Source organism: Megalobrama amblycephala, linkage group LG4 (genome assembly GCF_018812025.1).
Source record: "Megalobrama amblycephala isolate DHTTF-2021 linkage group LG4, ASM1881202v1, whole genome shotgun sequence".
NCBI classification, from domain to species: domain Eukaryota; kingdom Metazoa; phylum Chordata; class Actinopteri; order Cypriniformes; family Xenocyprididae; genus Megalobrama; species Megalobrama amblycephala.
The window spans coordinates 41,790,833-41,813,443 of NC_063047.1; the positions used below are offsets into that span (position 1 = coordinate 41,790,833).

Genomic DNA, 22,611 nt, shown 5'->3' on the forward strand with positions numbered 1-22,611 from the left:
TACAATTTAGAGTAATCTGTTATCAGAAGTGACTGTGTCAAAGTAATAACCACATGTCAGAAATGTACAGTTCTAGGATGATACAAATCATGCAGTTAGCTAACATGTATTTATTTAAGCAGAAACAAGCTTGTTAAATCAATTATTACAAGCTGTGATCATAGTGATCATAATCAAGGCTTGACATTAACTTTTTTGCTCACCAGCCACTGTGGCTAGTGGTTTTCCAAAGTCACTAGCCACTCAGCATTTTCACTCAGGATTTTCACAACTTTTTCTAGTATTTTAGACATAAATGGAAGATTTCAAATTAATGAAAACGAAAAAAAAAAAAAAAAAAAAAATTAAAAGAATTGAAAATAAAATTTTAAATATTTAATTAAAAATAAAACCCCCAAAAAACAAATGCATAATAATAATAATAATAATAATAATAAACCTGAATGCTGCATGATGAAATGCAGAAAAGACTTTTATCACACTTTGCATGTTACATGTATCATCTGTGTTCCCTCCTTCATTGTGTTTTTGGTTCTGCCCTGTGACACACCCTGCATCCCAATGTGCATGCTATCCACCCGATCTGCCCTAAATAGAATTGAATATTACTAATGTCACATAATATTTAGGATGGGTAGTATGCACATTGAAACGCAGGCCTAGTTTTCCTGTATTGTCTGATTTGTCATTATATTCACCTGTGTCCAGTTAATTAACTGTTTCTTTGTTTGCTCTGTGTATTCAAGCCCTCAGTTCTCCCTTACTCTTTGTTGGTTCTCGTTAGCTTGTGTGATCTACTCCTGCCTTTATTCATGTTTCCAGAGCATTGTTATTAAAGTCTATTTCTCTGTAGTATTTCTTGACTTTGTGTGCTTCAATACTATGTACCATAACATTGCAAAAGTAATGATGTAATCCAAAGTATCTTTGAGTGTCTTATCAGAAGTTATGATGATCTCTGAAACTAACTGATATTAGAGGGCAACGCACCTACTATAGTACTCTGTGAATATAATGGGAGTAGTGCATTAGAGGCAGCAGAGAGAGGAAACAGGCCCTAAGAGGAGGGATTTCCAGGAACTGGTCACAATCTTACTGGTCTGCTTTATCAACCTTCCTCCCTCAGGGCTGATTGACTGGCCTCATTGTGACATAAAGCAGAATACAGTATAACACATTCACATGCTGTGTGCCCATGACTTTACCATGAAGCATCCCTGGTGAATTTTGAGGGTTTGTGTTGCTGCTATATCGGAGTGCGCATTATCTCGTTCTAGGAATCTGTGTTGATAGTGTTTTTAGAAGGGCCACACAGGGTGTCCAAACTTTGACACAGTACAGAGGTGAGCTTTTTCTGTCACTTTGAGTACTTTAGGTCTGTCAGTATACCATAGCTTAACTTGTCAATTGACAGCAACATTAAGTATTATTTTTCAAAATTTCTTTGTCATATGATCAAACCCTGATATATATATATATATATATATATATATAATAAGGAACTTGAAAGCGTAAGTTTTTCCTTTTAAGAAATGATCTTAAACATAAATCAGAAATAATAATAATAATAAAAATATGGGTTTTGTTGGATATTCTGGGGATATTTGTCACACTTTTAATATTTCTTATTGTGGGTTTATTAAATTCTTGATTATTTTACACACAAGTCTTGACTACACAAAAGCTGTTTAGTATCTCTACCACTATTGCTCAAAATTAGATCAGTTCATGGACCACATTGTGGCAGTAGTGGGACTAATTGTCACACTGTGCTAAACTATGCTGAACTTTTTAGGAAAAATTAAACTGTAAAAAAAATTTTAATAAAAATTTTAAATGGAAAAAAAAATTGTAAATGGTAACAGAAAATACAAATAATTCAAAAATATATATAAAACCATTGCTTTGGTCAATAGAAATTGTAAATGGTCAAGGTCAAAGTTATGGAGCCCCGGACATGACTTGCAGAAAAAAAAAATAGCAGGCTAAATCGTGCGCACGATTTACTAATTAGTTCCCTCGATTTACTATTTCGTTCCCTCGATTTACTATTTCATTCCCTCGATTTACTAAATCGTGCGCACTATTTACAAATTCGTTCCCTCGATTTACTATTTCATTCCCTCGATTGTGCGTGATTTATAAATCGAGGGAACGAAATAGTAAATCGTGCACACGTTTTAGTAAATCGTGCACACAATTTAGTAAATCAAGGGAACGAATTAGTAAATCGTGCGCAAGATTTAATTTTTTTTCTTGCATGTCGTGCGGGGCTCCGTACAAAGACAAGTTTATTTATTTAAATTAATTAATCGATTAAAAGTGTGACCCCCCCCCCATGTATTCTCTTGTTAAAAAAAATCACAACAGTATATGATATTGAAATAACAATTCACAAACATTATTTTATTTTAAGATGTTGTTGTACTACAGTAGATGTTGAAAATGCATACAAATATAAAGCTGAAGTAAACACACATTTTTGTAATTGTATGTTTGACTTAAAACGTCCCAATTTGATGACTTGCCCCAGTCTCTCCTATATAAAAATGTTACTTCTGCTCAATCAGTATAACCAGATTGAGTAAATGTTCTGGAAACAAGATGATGTCACTTACTGTTTTCTTTCTTTCCACTCCTTCCCTACACAGAGAGTAAATAAAAATCAAACTTACAAACTTTGCAAAAGGAAACGGGTGGAGCAGATGTTTGTCTCAATGGCTCAGTGGTGAGATTTTGATTCCGAAGTTGAAATTATTTGATTCATTAAAAGCTTTTGTTGCTTAGAAACAGATCAGTTACAGCAGTAATTAGAGACCCAAGCAAAGCCACTGTCCTGAGGGAAAATTCTTTTTGTGTGTGTGTTTCTTACAGTCAGAATGTGATAATGAAATGTATGCTGGCCCTGCTAAGTTTAATGTGTATGCCCCATTGTAAGTTAAGCTGAAATCAGTCTCTGTTGATTCATACATTTCATAATCACATTCTGACTGTAAGAAACAAAAAAAAAAACGTCCATACACTGATCATCACTGCTGATTTCATGCTAGCTTGATTTTCAACAGCATCACTGTAAGGTTGTGGCTGCCCACTTTCACTTTAACTGAGCTCTGTTAAATATTCTATCTACATCAGATGCTTGAGTTACAGGTGGCTGACTTTGTCCTTCTCTGCTGGGACACTTGAAGTGAATGAAATTAAGTAACTGTGTGATGGGCTATTAATATGAGAAACAAATAATTTATTAGAATAACATTTTGAGGGGACGCAAAGAGAGCTTTACTTGTGCTCCACAAATAAGGATGAATATATGTGACACCTTTTTGTCTGATTAATCATAAGCAACTGATATATAAATTTCATATATATTTCACAAATAAATGCTGTGCTTTTTTATCTTTCTATCATCCAAAAAGCCTGGATTTTTTTATTTATTTATTTATTTATTTATTTTTTTTACTTGAGGCCCACATGGAATCTGCATCTGGAAAAGCTCCACAGATTTCCACAGAAATTCCATACGTATCCCGTATTCTTTCCATGATTTTTTTTATTTATTTTTTATTTTTTGTCAAATTTTGGTTATGCTTATGGCTACTGGTGGTGTAGTAGCTTTCAGCTGTTTAAGACATTTCAATATGTTTAAATCCTTTCTGCAGAATTCCACATTTTCTAACACTGCAGAAAATTCAAAATATTAAATAAATAAATCGCATGGGCCTGGTTACACATAAGGATCTTGCTTTTTATTAATATGAACAAAGTTTGCCAACAAATACCAGGTTCATGAACGTACCATTTATTTTGGTTATTTTGCCAACACCATCCCAGTGACAACAACTTCATGTAGCTGAGATTAAATTAATACGTTGTTCCATCACTCATTGCAAAATGTTGCACTGGACTGAGTACAGGGTTTTTCCAGAGTCTCCCTAACTACAAATTGATCTCTTCCGTTGGTGGAACACCTTGATCTCTGGAATGAATGAGAAATGCCTATATACCTTTATTGGATCAGATACAATAAATGTCAGAACTTGCATCCCTCCCTATTTTTATGATGGTTATCTTTTGAAAGATGGGTACAATAAACACCAGATGGAATTTCCCCTACTACACACAAACACTTGTTCACACTCGCTTGTTCACACACATGCTTGTTCTCACATACACAAACATATACCTGTTCGACCTGCGTAAAAGAGACTGCCACAATCAAAGGTGAAGCTGCAAATGTTTTTTAATCAATGACAAACTGTTTTCATATTCATCAATTAACACACCAATTCTGCATTAATTTTGCTGTTATATTAGAAAATATGCTTGTTGAATGAGATTCTGCCTTTTCACTTTGTACTCTCAATTTATCGATAAACTGATATATCGTAAAAAAGGATTCGTTTCATAATTGTAATGGGTGCTCACTTGCATTTTGCATTTATGTGGACAAGCTGTTCTTTTACTGCCAATGAATATTGCACCTCTTAATGGTCCATGAGTACAAAAATGACAGTTCCTGGCATGAGAGAGTTTATGCTTAGTCATTATTACACAATACAATATTTAAGCTTCTATCCAACCCAGCCCTTTGTGCAGGTGCTGGAAAATTCCACAAAGATTATTATTCATATGTGTTTGCAGTGAAGGCAAAGCCAAAAATAAGTACTAAGTACAAATTCCAGAGTTGAGTGAGCTTCAAATACATTACGAAATCCTTATGCCTCAGCATCAGCAGAAAGATTAAGTGTTTGGTTAATTGCTCTTAGCCTTTTGGTTGTAGTAGGTCTCCAGGTAGGAGACAAGCCAGGATCAATTCAAATTAACTGACTTGCATTTCCTGATTGCAGATGAGGGAGCAGCTGAGAGTAAAAACTGGGATATGTACGTCACTGATGACGTCTTCAGCTGTCTACGCAACCTGCTATTAATCACAATACAAGACCAGCACAGAGCTCCCTTAATGTTATCTTTGAATGATTTGTAAAGTTTAATTTCTTTAATGCAGTGAGCACCCTGCTAAAAATGCTGATTGTAAAGCCGTGAGTCAGTCTTCTACAGTCTAATGGCAAAACCAGAGCAGATAAATGATAAAATAATAATTGACTGCACAAATCCTGTCGCAAGACCACCACAAACCTACATTCCATCTTTTGGTAACACATGGACATATATTATGTTATATATATATGTTTCATATATATTTCTCAACATATATTTCTGAACAGTAATAGTAGCACTAAATACATTGCAAAAGACATAATAATAATTATAGATTTTTAATAGAGGAAGTCAGAGTTCTTCAATTAACAATAATATTAACCCACTGCATCTCACATACGAGGAAACAAAATAATAATATCATTTCTTATCTCTGTTTTAATGTAATATGGAATATTATGCATTTAAAGCAAAAGTATAACCGAGATCTACATCACAAGTTTTTCAAATGCCTTAAATATTTTATTTTAAATATATAATCAATCATCGTTATTTTAAAATAATATTTTTCTTTACATATTTTGTATATTCAACTAGTTTTACAGTTGTTTAGCTGTGATAAAATCCTAGCACATGTGAATCATGCTAACTTTTTTTAAAAAAAAATTTACCAACAACCTAGAGATAAAATAGATATGGCACTAGTATCACAAAAATACTTCTGAAAAAAAGAAAAAAAAAATCACATTTTGCTGAAGTCAGAGAACTCCACTGAGAATATGCTAATAAGTACATTTACATAAAAGCAGATGGTTTCATCCCAACGACAGGGCATTAAGTGTATACTTCTTTATATTATATTTTTATGTGCATGTATCATCAGCAAATATATACACTCTAAACACGCTTTTCAGTTTGGATATTTTGGTCCTGCTGCTCTTTATTTGTTGTTGTTGTAAATGCAGCTTCTTTCTGACCAGTAAAAGAAGTTAGTCGCTTTGTGTGGGATCAGTTATAGGAGAGAAAATAAATGAAAGAAAATTGTTTTGGATACGTAACAAGTTAGGCAGGAATTATTATGCCTAACTTTATATGTTTGTAGTTCAGTGCTGTGCCTCCTGATCCTTTAATGAGTTAGGCTGCATCCATTTCAAGTGATAAGAGATAAGGCACTTTGGAGTATCATTGTGAAACCTTTCTGAGCAAAGAGCTTAAAGTGATTTGGACATCCTGCTGAATAAGAATGGTTGAAAGTAACTTTGAGGTAAGAACCTGCCGAATGAGGGGCTCTATAGTGGCTCACCCCAGGTTTCCCGCTGGTCCTTTAGCACCAGTGCCCATTGATATTCAGCAGTATTGACGTCACATGTTTGCAAGGAGTCCCTCTGCAGCTTTGAGAATCAGAACACTGAGACCAGGAGCAGACGATGTAAGAAGTGCGTTCAGTCATTTTCTAGGCTCCCTCTGCTGCTGACATTCAATAAGAAAAAGCCATAAGAGGGTGCACCAGAACTCTGGCTGGAAATGCTTCGATACTCTGTTATAGGTGCCATATATGAATTTAGATCGGTCACACTTTTCCCTCTATGTTCTTCCTATTATACATCAGCGCTATATACTCCCTAAATTCATCTTTGTACTCACGAGGGTCGTTTCACAAAATCCTTCAAAAAAAGATTTTAAAACATTTTAATTTATTCAGTCAGACGGAAAAAAAAAATTCAAGTGTTTTTTTTTGTTTGTTTTTTTTTTTATTGAATTTTATTATTCATTTGACCATTATTGTCTTTTAAGGTCACAATATGGTTGTTATTATAGAAAGAAAAAATAGAATAAATAAAAGAAAAAAAAAAGAAAATACATTTACATTCATGATGTCATTCAGTGTTCATCATAAAAGGATGATGTAATTTTTAAGTTTATTTATTTATTTATTTATAAAATTGTAGATCATATACCAAATATACAGGGAAAGTAAATTGAAAATATTAAATGGGGACTGGTCAAAAAGACATCATGGAGAAAGAAAAAGAAAATCAAATTATTATTTACCTTTATTATTATTATTATTATTATTATTTTTTATTTATTTATTTATTTATTTATTTATTTATTTATTTTGATGGATGTCGTTTTTCCCTTAGTGTCAGCTTTTCATCGGTAGAGTCATTATTCGCACATATTTATGATGCACACAAAAACCATCCTTTTCTTAAAATGTTTATCATCTTGTCTGCTGTACCTTCTCGTTCACCCGATCAGCAGCCCGCTTTTGGCTTTCTGTCATTCTGCTTCCCCACCCAGCGCTGCACACGTTAATATGTCGTTGTGGACAAAGGAAAGAACAATAAAAAATATTTAACGTGCCTGACCATATTTTGTTTTTGTTTTTTTTTGTTTTTTTGTTTTCTTGTGGTTTTCTTGAGAGTTCGTCGTGTAGCCGCTAGAGGGTTCTCAACGCAGCGGTGCGCAAAATAAAAACACTGTCCCGGTTCAGATAAGCACTGAGAAACAAAACGGCGAGCAGGTTACCTGCGACTCCTGTCAGAATGAACCCGGCTATTCGCACTGTGCCTTCGGCCAAATAAAAACAATGTGACGTAACGACGAGTTGCCTGAAACATGTAGCCTAGTATTATATTTGACAAATCATATCTTTTTATTTCCACTCTTACGAGTCGATTTAGACCATTTTAGATATTCGAATGTTATGTGTTATTACTACTTAATGTACGCGAATCCCTCTGAAGAAATTCACGCCGGTCTTGCCAGTGACCCCGTTCAAATACTCATACATCTACGCGCATATAGTTGTGCATGTGATATGTTTGAGAAACGCGTTTTACCAAGTTTATTTGAAATGCGGATGAAGAAAAAGTGAAAGGGAAATGATTTTGACCTCTCCACACTGATTGATTACTCAGTCATCCCTGCAGTTTAATGGGATCCATTCAATTGAGAAGGTGGAGCACTTGGATGAATTAACATATTCCTTTCCCCCCTCAATCTGTGTTGAAGTGTCTTTGAAAGGGGCAAGGAAAGGGGGTCGTGGCTTAACATTATAAAGGAAAAAATAAGACAGCATTGCCGTCTTGGTTGGTGTTGAATACGCGTCTTGACAGGCTTTTGTAAAAGCAAAAGACCGGGAAAGATCTCCAAAGACGAGCGCTATTTAGTATTTTGAAATCATCAAATCCCCTATCCATTGACAAAAATCTCTTCTCTCCACTTGAAAATGAAACTTTTGCCCATTTGCACTTGGCTCCTATGCCTTTTGCTTTTTATCGTGTGCTTGGGATCTGAGTGTGGGACTCCACGGCGAATTGCAAGGTCTAAAAGAGACTTGGTACGCATCAGGGAAGCCAGAAGTACCTTCCCAGGAGCTTGTGCCACACGCCTGCCTCGGGGCAAACGCTCACTTCCCGGGATAGATCGGCGCTCCCCTCGCCTGTCACAGGCGGGGGAAAACAGCCCAGGTCGGCGGAGGGCTGTTTACTTTACCGGTCGAGGAGACCAACTGCGTCTGAAACCCAATGCAGAGGTGCCAAGGGGTAATTTCACCCTGGAAATGTGGATAAAACCTGAGGGTGGGCAGCGCTCTCCAGCTGTTATCGGAGGTTTGATTTGCTTAATTATGACTTGCATTATATTCACTGCAGAAATCATTTCATAGTGTAACTGCAGCATGCCCGTGCTTCATAAATCACCTCCAGCTTTCGAATAGTTGCATAAACACTTGCCACTAGCACTTCTTTATATCACTTTGACTATTTATGAGCTAATGCAAGCATGTACTGAGAGTAGTTAGCAATAAATGATCTCTCCAAAGACGGAATATGAGCCTTTGCTGTTGTTTACAAGCAAAAACTCTCTTGGGTTTTGCATGCGATCGGCAGGTTATCGCCACCCAACTTTTGGTGGCATCTTGTAGTTTTAACGTTACCGACTTAAATTGCGTATCTAGTTGATCTTTGGACGGTTTGTTGTAGCTAATATGGAGTAAAGCAATTTCAATACCCTAATATGCTATATTTATTGGTTTGATGTTTAAGTCTTATACGAATGGCGTTTTATGAATTTTATTTGTTTATTTATTGTTATTATCATTTTTTTGCATCTTTAAAACTGCACTTTCAAGTGTCTGCGAGAAAACTGTGATAGCGGCGTAGTCTGTAGATTTTTCTCTCTGATGCTGTGTGATTAAGTGTCTGTGTCAGATATCGCTTAAACAAATACGTCATCCCTTTGATGCATAGGCTACTGTGCTCCTTACGTGCACTGCTCTGCACTAAATGCTACACATACACCCTATATCCCAAACTGACACTACAGCGGGTGCTTATTTTTCTTTAGTCATAATGTATGCTTATTCTTAATTGTGTGTTTTATTTTAAAATGTGTTTTTCAAGTATGTATTTCCCACTAACGAAGCGCTTATAGTTTATAATCGAATAACAAAATCCTTACGTTTATTTTTCTTGAAAAATATCTACTTACGCGCATTACGCATTATTCTTATGGGGATGGAGTAGCATAGGTGGGCGTGTTAGTTGCTCGGTTGTATTTTTTTTTTTTTTTCTTTAAACAAATTTATGTGATTTCTTTTTTTTCCCCATCCCTTCTCCAGCCAACAGAGAGCGTAATACCCGTGGAGTCGGTTTATGAATCCTGCGTGCACCCCATGAACCCCAATAGCACGCAGTTTTGTGGGAACATAAACGAAAATGTACTGTAATGATATACAAATCAAATCATTTTTATTATCTCTCTAAAATGCTTGGGGGTCACTTAAAGGCTAAATAAAATGCAAACCCACGTGTAGTTGTTGAAAATGTATGTAAAGGGACAGATTTGTTAGCTTTAATTACCAGACTGTCTGCTTTCTTATAGTTTCTCTAAAATGTAATTAGAGATCTACAAAAGAACAAAAGTGCTTAGTTTGTATTTTCACAAACATCACATAATTATGCTTATATAAATTAAACTTAAAAAGTAAAAATTCAAGTTAAAACATTACAAGATATTTTTTTATAAATAATTCTCAATTAATGAGACATGCACATGCAATTCAGTGGTAGATTTCAAGATGCATGATTTAAATTGCAAATCATAGACTCAGGACATTGAAAATTAATTACATTATATACAGTTGGGTACATTGTCTTTAAATAAGCTTTATATCTCCAGAGAGCTGCATGCTAATGGATTGATTGAATACATCTTGTCAGTGAGTCATCTAAAATTAGTCCACTCCTCTGTCCTCACAATGATCTCCTTAGTCACAGTAACATTAAGAAGCAACGAGGGGGCGCTGGCAGAGTTTATATAGGTTCTCCAACTGCGCATCAAATACAGTTGTTCAGCAAATTTCGCTTTAAACAAAGCATTAAATGTTTGTGGTCCATGTAACTAAGTTGTGGCCCTTGTATATTGACTGTCAGGTTTTAACCCACAAATTTGTGCTGTTTTATATTCAGGAGTCTTCAGGTAGTGTAATTAGAGAAGAGAATGATTTAAGTGTCAGTCCAGATGGAGGATGCTATAAAATTAGTGCCTTGTCCATCCTTTCTTCAAGTGGTTTTGTTATTGCTTCTTCTTGTAAAGATATTACAGTCCTTGCCACAAAACATCATGGAATGGACTCGGCAGTGCAGTCAATCAGATCCTCAGACGCAAGAGCGCACAGAGAGGCACTGAGCCTGTTCTCAGACAGATGACTTTTTTACTAGAAGTTTTACAGCATGTCTGCTGACGTTAGGCGGCGGCAACTGTTCATCCGAATTTTTACGCACTCTGATTTCAAATAGAAATGTGTACATTTTACTTTTTCTTGTCACTGTTGTCAATGGGATATTTTATATAAAGATATTTTATGGCACATTACTATAAATTAATAATCGCCTCATAAAACTGTCAATAGCACAACTTAGAGGTTTGTAATGATGGCCATAAAAATTTAAATATTTAGCTATGTTACCAAATTTAGCATGTTACCAAATATCATGATTTATGATTGGTAGTTGTTAACAGGTACTTTGTTTCTGTAATGGTATTAGGTACTTTGTAGTTTTTCTTAATTATAATGCATTAGTGAAAATATCATAAAAAACATTAAGCAATCTAGATTGTTATTTTACTTTAAAAGGATTTTACTGATCCCATAGCTAACAGAAAACTAGTCCAACAACTAAGTGTAAAAGTAACAAGTCTACAATTCATTATAGCCTTAGATGTTTTAATAAAGGTCTACAGACAGTACTGGTGTATATACATATTTCTAAACAGCTGCTGCGCTTGTGTCTTTCATTTCGTAATGCTCACTTTGTAGTGCTCTGTCCATGGTGCTGGATACTGAGATTGAATGAACTCAAAATGGATGCGTTCATAAAATATTGGAAAGGATTACAAGGTACGCCATATTCGGCACAAGGAGCCAACTGCATTCATTTCCGAAATTACATTTTTCAACTTCAGCATGTACTTAGTTCAATGACTGGATTGATTTCATAAAGTTAATTTGCAAAGCAAACTGTATTATATTTGTGTACGAGACTTTTTCGCCACTCTGTTTATCATGCATTAGTATTTAATTCATTGTCTTTGAACTATTTAAAGCGGTGTACGGTTTTTCTAATGCTCTGTTGTTTTTAATGAAATCTCTATGGTGATCAATATAAAATGAGCATTCTATAGTGCATCCATCCATCCATTCATTGAACCCCCATCCCTCTCCCTACACTGAGCCCCTTACATGTCTAAAGTTTGGTGCTGGCAAGAATTGTACCTGTTTGTTATTTCCCACTTAGTGGTCTCATTCCAGGATTTCACAGATTGTAATTTCCTCAGTTTTATGGCACAATTTATTTTTATAGATGCTGGCAGTGGTTCTGCTGGCAGCCCAGAAGTGAGAGGGAACTACATGCTCCTGTCTGCTCTTTACTAAGGCGCTACCGAATGAATGATCTCTTTAAAGTGGTCAATCCTAGTGGTCAAAGGATCCTCATGCATTCAGCTTCACTGAAGGAGATTTAAGCAGTTCCGTCTAAATGCATTTCCCTGTTGCAGAGGCATGTGTAAATTTGGAGTTATGTTACATATTGTGTGTACTGAAGTAGTAATGTGGCATAGTAATATTTTCCTCTGCTACCCTGGTAACGCTTTACTGCTGATTTGCCCTAACCGAGTTTCACCAATTACCTCTACCAAACACACTTCTCTCCGCTTTGAGATTTCCTCATGCAGAAGACAGAGTGAGGGTCTCTAGATCCTCACTTTCTGTCTTTGACTTTAGGTTTCATTGCTCAGCAAATTAATGGATTAAGCTGCACTGTGTGGATTTGCAGGGCTTGTTGGTTAAATGTTAGAATTAAAATTTTAGAATATGCCCTGTATCTGATTTCTGCAGTGTTGAAGTACAATGATTCAAATAAAATCCTCTTTTACACATTCTGGATGATTATGAAGGACGCTTACCCATTAAATGTAAGAATACGTTTCCTTCTGGAGCTCTGCACATGGTTTCCAAATGAAACAGGAAGAAAGGGTTTTAGAGCCCCAATCATAATACGGACTGTGCCGAAAAAGGACAATTTTTGATTTCAAACATCCCTACTGCTGAGGTACATTTCAAGAAAATAGACTGAAAATTCAAGTAACCTTTGCTCTGTTGATACAAGACCACACTGTCTGGGCCTGATTGCTAGCAGATGCTTCCTTGTAGGCCTGTAGTCCTTGGACTGTACTGTTGCAACGATTTGATCATGGGAACCACTCTGTGTTCCCCACTTTTCTGGACAAACATAGTTTTTCGTCACTCTCCGTATCAGGCTGCGGTAACTTACGTCTGTGCTGTTGCGTCAGTCAGTTTGATAAATTACTACTGTGCACCTTTCATTATATTTCAGGATAAATCTATATCTGCTAATTGTGTTTACTGAGCAGTAAATATCAGTACTGATAAAAGATACAGTCTAAAAGAACATCAAGTTTAAATCTAAAGACAAAGTTTTAGTATTTAGGGAAATTGAAAAAATAAATAAATAAATAAATATTTTAATAAATTGTAAAGAAATTGATGCTTTTATTCAGCAAGCATGCATTCAGTTGGTCAAATGTGACAGTAAAGACTTTTAATTTGTAACAGAAATGTATGTATCATATAAATGCTGTTCTTTTGAACTTTCTATTCATCAAATAATGCTGAAAAAAAAAAAAAAAAACATTTTCCACAAAAATATTAAGCAGCTGTTTTCGACATTGATACTAAGAAGTGTTTCTTCACAAACTGGCGTATTAGAATAGGCTTGTTCGAGATGCATCGGCGCTGCGCAGATCGATCGGTGTATGACATCAAAGTACCGCGAGAGCGATTCAAAAGCATAAGGAGTCGTCTGGTCTCCAATTGCTCTCGTGGTACTTTGATGTCATTCGCCGATCGGTCTGCGAAGCGCTGATGCATCTCGAACAAGCCTAAAGATTTCTGAAGGATCATGTGACTAGAGTAATAATGCAGAAATTTCAGCTTTGCCATTACAGGAATAAATTAAAATTTAAAATATATTAAACTAGAAAATAGTTATTTTAAATTGTAAAAATATTTCACAATATTACTATATTTGCACTAGCCTGACGTGGTCATACTCAATTCTAGTCAGAATATGAGTCTGATACTGCTCCATTGGGCTTTGATTATGGGGGCGTATTTCAACCGATCCAGGAAAGACCTCAATTGGATAGACCTACAACCAATCAGAGCTACAGAGTAAGTGACGTATGTTGAGCGACGCATAGTTGTCAACAGAACTCTTCTTAGCGACCATCGGGGCCAGCTGATAAATCAAACTTTTGCCGAATCCCGTAGGAAGGACGGCAAAGACATCTTTCCCATCGACAAATGCCTTGATCGCGGTCCTCTGTTCCTCTTTTAAAATTAATGCGCTGTCGATATCTTCTATAACGGACGCGATGGCGGAATCTACACATCTCAGTTCTTCAACAACAGCCACCATTGTTGTAAACTAATTGACCTTTCGCAAACACTCGCCCCCCTTAGTTACTGTTGCTTTGTCCGACAAGCCGTGGCGCTGTCACGCCACACAGAGTGGAAAATACATCGCGGAGCAAAGAGGAAACTGACAACACATCGACAGACGAGACAGAGCAGGTTACTTATGATATTAAACAAAGTCCCAGCTTTCAAACTGTGTAGTTATTAAAAAAAATTCAAACAATAAAAACCGTTTTGTGGCTCTTTAATGTGTTGTGACCATGATCGTGACAGATTGCTGTAGCGCCTCAGCTCAAGAGGCTCGTTAACCGATCTCTTCCTACTAGTCCATTTATAGGATCAAATAAACATGAATGAACATGAGAATGAATGTTGTTTCAAACGCGGAAAGACGTCAATATGCACAATTTTTCAAGTTTAACTCCACCGAATGTTAATCTTCTAACTCCTGACTGCTTTGTCGGACAAAATGGCGGATGCGGCGTTCTGATTGGTTAGATCGCTTGTCAATCAAACTCCCCAAGCCCTCTTTGATGACGTGGGTGGTTACATAACCGCAGATAGCCTGTCCATCATCGATTAAAGCCCGCCCTGGCAATTTGATTGGCTCTGCCTTCTGGGAGCCGAGCATAATTACTCCACAATGGATCGAGTCCAGACCGAACTTCCCGTCCAAAAAATGTTGTGGGCGGGGTTCGGGCTGGCACCCAGGCTGTATTTGCACTGCATTTTTGACCAAATGCAGCCTTGGTGAGCATAAGAGGAATGTTTTTAAAAACATTTTAAAAATCTTACTGACCACTTTGAACAATAGTTGTAAACTTTGAAATAAATTTTGAAATAAAGTCTTAAAATATAGTAACAAAATGATGAAAATTATTACGAAATATGTAAAATTACACACTATTTTTAGGTCACTCATAAGTCAAATTAGTGGCATTGATCATGTGACGTGACTATTGAAGCTCAAGATGTTGTTTTGGTTCTATCTTTAATCATGCTGGAGAACATCATCAGGTTTTACACAAACTTGTGGAGTTCATGCAGCTTGAGTACTTCTGCTATAGAAGCAAAAGAGACAGAATTACTGAGGCTTTCTGAAATCACTGTTAATCTTCCCATTTTCACTCAAATAATTTTGCTGATAATATAATTTATGAAAAAAATTGCATTCAATAAAAAAAATGCATTTTACTTTTGACCCCACTGTACTTAATCTGCTTGTTCATGAATCTAATATTTGTCATTTCCTTCAGGTCTCTATGATAAATGTTTCTACGCATCCAGTGATAGAGGATGGTTGCTTGGCATCAAAGCAGTCAGTGACCAAGCCAACCGTGACCCTCGCTTCTTCTTCTCCCTCAAGACGGACCGAGCCCACAAGCTCACCACCATCACCTCCAATGCACCCTATACTCCCAATCAATGGTCGCACGTCGCCATCACCTACAATGGGCTCTTTATGAAGCTGTACGTTAACGGGGCGCAGGTTGCTGTAAGCAGAGACCAATCCGGTGAGATTTTCAGTCCACTTACCAAGAAGTGCAAGGTGCTAATGATCGGTGGCAACGCGCTGAACCACAACTTCAGGGGTACGATGGAACACTTGAGCTTGTGGCATCGGGCTCTGACACAACGTGAGATCATTAGATACATGGGTCACAGTTTAGGTCAGTTTGGTGACCTCTCTCAGCTAGTAATCCATGAGAACTTTGAGAACATGTCAAGACGGTGGCTTACGGTGAAAGATGGCAGCTTCCCCCGGTTGGAGCACTCAGACCGAAGCCTGGCGGGTGACCTCAGTGACACTGCACTGAAACCTCCACCTTGCGGACAGACCGTGTGTGACAATGTGGAGGTGATTACAAACTACTACCAGCTCTGGAGCTTTCGGAAGCCCAAGACGGTGCGCTATCGAGTGATAAACATTTACGATGATGATGGACGGTGGCCGACGATTACCGATCACCAGATCAACCTTCAGCACCAGCACTTGAACAATGCTTTCCGTGTCTACAACATTTCCTGGGAGCGAACCATTCACAACGTCTACAACTCGTCCTTACGTAACCGCCTAATACTGGCCAACTGTGATGTCAGCAAAGTGGGCGATGAAGAGTGCGATCCAGAATGTAACCACACCCTTACGGGCTTCGATGCCGGATACTGTAAGAGGCAGAACGCACGTTGCCCTGAATACAAGCAGGGGAATGGGGTTTGTGACCCAGAGTGTAACTGGGACAATTTCTATTACGACCATGGGGACTGTTGCAACCCCAACATCACTGATGTCACGAAGACCTGCTTTAATCCTGCGTCACCCCTCAGGTAATTCTCAGACAACTGCTATTTCAAACCTAGTCAGTGACATCCACAGAATATTGCATACAGATTGATGAGTTCAGTTTATTAATTATGCAAATATTCGACTATATCAACTATGGCTTAACCCTGTTAAGCATGATGTATGAAATAAGTCAGAAAAATATTTTTTTCTTCTTCTCATTTCCTTTTTTTTTTTTTTTAATGGAAAAGATTATCGAACCTTTAGACTAAATCTAAAAAAAAGTTTGTATAGGTTTGCATATTTTTTTTTTGAGATTAATATTTAGTAAATCAGGCTTTTATGGGTCATGTACACTGCCCGGCCAAAAAAAAAAAAGTCGCTGTTTGGATTTTAATAGGCAAATACTTAAGAGTCTATGGATGGATCATTATTACAGTGATTATTATTTTTCTAGCATGTTATATGTTTGGCAACAGTCTTTTAACCCTAAAAGATGGAGTGTGTAGCTTTTCATTTCTTAAACAACCATGTATTAAGATGTATCATGGCCATATTCCAGGATGACAATGTCTGGATTCATCAGGCTCAAATTGTGAAAGAATTGTTGGGAGGGGGCATGAAGAATCTTTTTCACACATGAATTGGCACTGACCTTAACCTCAGTGTATGTTTTTGGCATGTGCTGGAGGAGACTTTACAGAGTGCTCACCTCTTGCATTGTCAATACAAGATCTTGACCAAAAAATGATGCACCTCTTGATTGAAATAAATGTTGTGATGTTATTTCCATCAAGAGGTGCAGAAATTTTTGGTCAAGATCTTGTATTGACAATGCAAGAGGTGAGTACTCTGTAAAGTCTACTCCAGCACATCCCAAAGACTTTCAATGAAATTAAGGTCTGGACCGGTGCCAATTCATGTGTGAAAATGATTCTTCATGCTCTCTGAACCATTCTTTCACAATTTTAACCCTGGTGAATCTTGACATTGTCATCCTAGAATATGGCCATGATGTGTCTTCCTACATGGTTGTTTAAGAAATGAAAAGCTACACAGTCCATCTTTAAGGATTAAAAGAACTGTTGCCAAATATATAACATGCTAGAAACATAATAATCACTGTAATAACGATCCATTCATAGATTCTTAAGTATTTGCCTATTAAAATCCAAACAGGATTTTTTTTTTTTTTTTTGGCCAGGCAGTGTATGATATAGGACAGGGTATTCAGTTAAAATTCCAAGAGGTCCGGTCTCTATTTCCTTCCCAGGACTGATAAAACATACTGGGGTGCAGGGTTTACCTCTTAAGAAAAGTATGGACCATTTTTATATTTTGCTCAATGTAATAAACTACTAAAAATAAACAACGTACATAAACTAATAATGAACTCTAGTAAACAAAAGTAACTAGTGATTTTAAAGTTGTTGTTTTTGGTCTTCCCTTGTCATCTCTAAATAATTTTCCAGATTATAACATCTTAGGTTACATATCTAACCATAGTTCCCTGAGAACCAGGGAACGAGACTCTGCATTGATTAACGCTTTGGGGAACGTCACGTGACCTAGGTGTCTGAAAGCAACTATCCAATAACTCCAATCCCTATTGGCCGGCGACAGCCTATGACGTAATATGGCACGACCCAGAAGTATAAAAGGAGCGCCTGGAGAAACAGAAGACATCTATCATCTTGAGAGACTGTTCTGACTTATCTACGCAAAGATAAGGGCCTGCCACCTGAGATAACAGCATCAGGAAGTCTAAAAACACTCTACAACCTAGCTGTTAATCTCAACAATTGCACCTACAAAACAAGGGGATAATGGGTATACGGCCTAACAACTCCCTCAAGAGGAGGCCAGAACTAGGAACTATACAACCTGACAAGGGATAGTAAACATAGAGTTATAAGTAAATAACACATCTAACTTAACTCTAGCCTGGCCGCTAAGCTATGGGCCTTCTTACAGGGCCACAAGCCTAGTGAAGCCTGTGCTTCACCTCCAAATCTCATGGATAAGAGAAAGAAAGTGAAGCTCACAAGCAAACAATGTCATGCGCCCGATTAAGGCCGACCTAAACATACACATTAACTGAAGTGACGAGTGCTAACTCAAACTACTCTAGAAAACAGCAGTTGAGAAGCTACTCTAAACCACAGGTGGCTAAGAGGCGGCCATTTTGTGGCCTGCACAACATATATTAGCCAGTCTATCAACTTCCGTTTGCCCAAAAAAACCCTAATTTTTCTGACTATATGCTCAGAAAACTATACAGGAAAATAAGGTCTTATTTTAAACACATAAAATATAGACCCTCCTGTGGCTCAAAGACCGAAGACTCCTAATGCTCCTTTTTTACATGAAAGGAATCTAAGGCTTTTTTAAGACTAAAAGATCCTCTTACTATCAAACAGAAATAGCGGGCCAACAGAAATAATTACTATGGGCCCAGCCATCAGTCTGACCATAAGAAGCATCTGAGCATGATATATGTTTATATATATATACATGCATATATATATATATATATATATATATATATATATATATATATATATATATATATATATATATATATATACAGGAGGTGGAAGAAGCTGGGGAATCGATTAAAAACGCAATGGTGTTTACAATCGATCACCCATCTCACTCTCGATTCTTCCTTCTCCCGTCTGTCTGGGTTCAGATACAAATCTGAACGGCTAGGAGTTTTTCCATGCCCTCCCGATCTCAAACGCGGAGATCAAAAGGAATGGAAAGTCATGGAAGCTGCTGCATTAATGGACAGAAAGGACCTGCACGTCGAGCCGTCCGCGCGCGGCCCCTTTCTTAACGCGCACTCACGGCAGCTGCAGCCCGGCGAAAAGCGCGTCCCAAACACACAGCAGCCTCCGCAGGCACACAACAGCCAGAGGAGCGCTCGCCGCCAGACGCGATGACGTCAAACATGAACGTCATCCAGTCATCCTCGTCAGCCTCAGGGAAGCCGAGAGAGAGACAGTTTTCTCAAACTTCCCAACGAGCTCACCTGCGAGCCCTATGATTGCAGCCACCGTTATGCCTCAGCACAAACGGGGCCAGAATCATCAGGCACAGATGCAGACACCTCTTCCCTCGGGAAGAGTGCCAAACGAGAACGGAGCGTCCCGATAGGGAAACGCTCACAGTAAACAACAGACAAACACACAGACAGCGCCCTCAAGCACTGTCTATGCGTGCTCCTCTCCAGACAGAAAACGCTCAGAAAATGTGTATATCAAGTATCAAACCCGGGGACACGGATAAACACACTCTCTTGAACGTTTGTAAGGCATATATATAAAAACCCTACCGGAGTTGGTATAGTCGCAATCAGACAGAACAGGACCGAAAGACGATGAGATGTCTTCTGTTTCGCCAGGCGCTCCTTTTATACTTCCAGGTCGTGCCATATTACATCATAGGCTGTCGATATAAAGGCATACTTTATGTCTTAACACTCTCTGTCATCTTGGATAATTTTAGAGATTTCATCTGGTTGTGATGAAATATATAACTGAGTATCATCGGCATAGCAGTGGAAACTAATTCAGTGTTTTCTTATTATATTACCAAGTGGCAGCATTTATATTGAAAATAGTAGAGAGCCAAACACATATCCTTGCGGCACTCCAAAATTTACTGATGTTACCATAGATTTTTATCTGTTTAAATAAACAAAATGGTAACGGCCTGATAAGTACGATCTAAACCACCTTAATGCCTGTCCCTGTCCCATTTAGTTAAACGGTTGGAGTCATCTGTATGACAGTCTATCATTGACAGATAAAAATACTTGTATTTGCTGCATTCTCGTTGTCTGCCATGTTTTAGTAAATATCTATTTACCGTGTTTCTGCTACTGATGTTAAAATAACTGCATCATCTGCAGCTCTTAATGTGATGCTTTATGTCTTTAGCAGGAGAGAGAAGCAACGCGCATGGTACAGAAAAGATTAGAATGAAGCATGTTTGGCTCTAGATAAAAATATTAGGATATAGCACCGTAAGATCATAACCGTAAACGACCCTGAGCGCTTGTGGTGTGTACCGCTCTGTTGTTTTGACAAGCTGCTCACTTTAAACTGCAGAAATGGTAAAGTGGCGAAATTATGTCTCGTGGTCCAGATGGAACCAAGGTCCGCCATTTGAATACCACTGATATTGGAGAATATAAAGGTATAATTCAGAGGTCTAAACTAAGCAACTAATTTGGTGCAGTTGCTGATATTTATATCTAAAAAGTAAGATGTAATGTTGTAATATAAATCAATGAGATCTTTATAACAGTACTGCAGACTACTAACGTAAAATGCATATAAATGTCAGTTGTCACTCCCGATAATATGTCTTAGTAAGATGATATTTATAGTTTTATGATCAGAGCTCTGTAGTTTTTATGTGTACCACGACCTGACATTTTTAGAATTATTTTAAAAGTCCTTTTACTTGTTAAAAAGTATAAACTCTCAATCAGTCAACAGAAGGCATGTTGTAGATGGTGTACAAGTTTTTCAGCAAAGTTTTGATCCTGTTGATAATTTAGAGGCTTTAGACATTTGTGTTTCAAATTGACACAGTAGGATTTATATGGATAAAGTGCTTTGTGGGTCAACGACATGATGCTCATTTTCCATCAACATCTATTAATTTGTTCAAAAATACTTTAGAATTCAGATCATACATACAATGATTAGGTACCGCTTCTATGATGAGCATGTTTTTAATTTCTGAATTTTGAATGTATTTTTTTTTAGACATAAAGTAAAATATTTCAGAGTGATAATGCACTGATATTATTGTAAAGAAAAAATTAATTAAATTTTATTTCTCATTAAAAGAAATCAATTGACATGACATTTTATGTTGTAAAATGTCATGTGGTGTGACTCCTTTTACCTTGAAAATTATTTTTAAAAACCTTTTTGAAAATATTATGATGTTTCAAATGTATTCAGGGTGTGAGGAAAATATGTTAGTATATTTTACTTGATGGTTACACCACAACATTTTTAGAGTCATGTTATAAATGTTATAAAAGTTTTTTCAGAACCATATGAATCCAACATGAACTGGATCTGTCCTTTTCATTATCTTGGATACTCTTATTTGTCATTGACCCTTGTACAACAGTTTTTTGAAGCTCAAGGTTAGAAGTTCATAGCTGTTTAAAAATTTTGGAAGGGAACTCTAGGGTACTATAATTTTCATTCCTATGTGTGAAGCTTTCAGCTATTTTAATTCTGTTCCATTAATGCATTATGACATGACATCCTAAACACATCTTAACTGTTTAACCGGAGTCAGAGTTCTGGAGCATGAATCAAAGTATGTAGGGATGGATGCAGTTTGAGGGACAATAAAACACCATGAAGGATGAGTCTCTGCCCTATGGTTTGGTGCGCACTGTTTGGTGTGTCTGTACTAGTGAGTTTCAGGCCTGTGCTTTTTGTTTCATGTATCCCCGGAGTCCGTTTTGGCACCGATTCAGAGCTCGGCAACCAATCACGATTTACTCTGTGGGTGAAATGAACTACTCTCGTGGTGACCAGATGTGAAGAGTGAGGAGATTCTAGACATAGTTCTCCTTTTTTTTGTAAGCTTATAAAAGTGATTTTGATAGAGAGTAAGTGGGAATGGAAACTATGTCCCCCTGGACAAGCAGGGGAGCCAATCACAGCTTAAAGCAGAATCTCCAACACTATTACTTACAGCATTAGAGAATCTTCTGGGAGTCCTGCTCAGGAAAAATAACCTTCCAGAAATATGTTGAGGTTGTGGGGGCACTGGATACTGTTGGGGTAAAGCACTGTATTTGTTCTCTGGATGGTGGGACAAACCAAAGATCTCTTTTCCACTCTTCTTCTTTCTCAGCAACAGTTCCTGTAACCGTTTTGTGACATATAGTGGGGTTTAAAAGTCTACATTGACAATCTGGGATTCAAAATTGAATTTAAATCCGGAAAGAAAAATGTTTTACATTTTAAAAAAAAAATTAAAGAGAGAAACATTATGAATAAATGTTATAATAAATATAAATATTTCAGATTCGGCACTTCTTTAGTCACCAATCAAATAAGTAAATTTGTGACCATGTGACTCAAATCATGCTAAAGAATACAGAATTACTTTCTGAAATTCATGCTAATTTTTCAATACAACGTTTCACCCAAATCATGCTGATAATATAATTTGTCATAAAACATGCCATGTCATAAAGTATTAAAATGTAATAAAAGAAGCATTTTCACAGGTGGACTCAGACTTTTGAAACCAACTTTATGTCTGCAGCAGATTCTTGAAAGCAAACCGCTGATTATCATTGAGTCCAGTTAGTGTATTTAATCAGAATAAACAA

At 37.0% G+C, this 22,611-nt stretch overlaps 1 protein-coding gene across 5 annotated transcripts in view; it reads left to right on the forward strand.

Moving 5' to 3' along the window:
- The window catches only part of pappab (pregnancy-associated plasma protein A, pappalysin 1b), a 137,892-nt gene that overhangs the window by 27,281 nt on the left and 88,000 nt on the right, over positions 1-22,611 (forward strand). For 2 of the 5 annotated variants that reach the window (XM_048189427.1, XM_048189429.1), the window contains exons 1-2: positions 7,765-8,555; positions 15,202-16,273. In XM_048189427.1, coding sequence (XP_048045384.1) covers positions 8,174-8,555; positions 15,202-16,273 — 1,454 coding nt within the window. In that variant the 5' untranslated portion in view covers positions 7,765-8,173. Of the gene's footprint in view, positions 1-7,763; positions 8,556-15,201; positions 16,274-22,611 lie in introns of those variants that run through there. The other 3 variants (XM_048189431.1, XM_048189432.1, XM_048189430.1) reach the window with 2 other exon arrangements.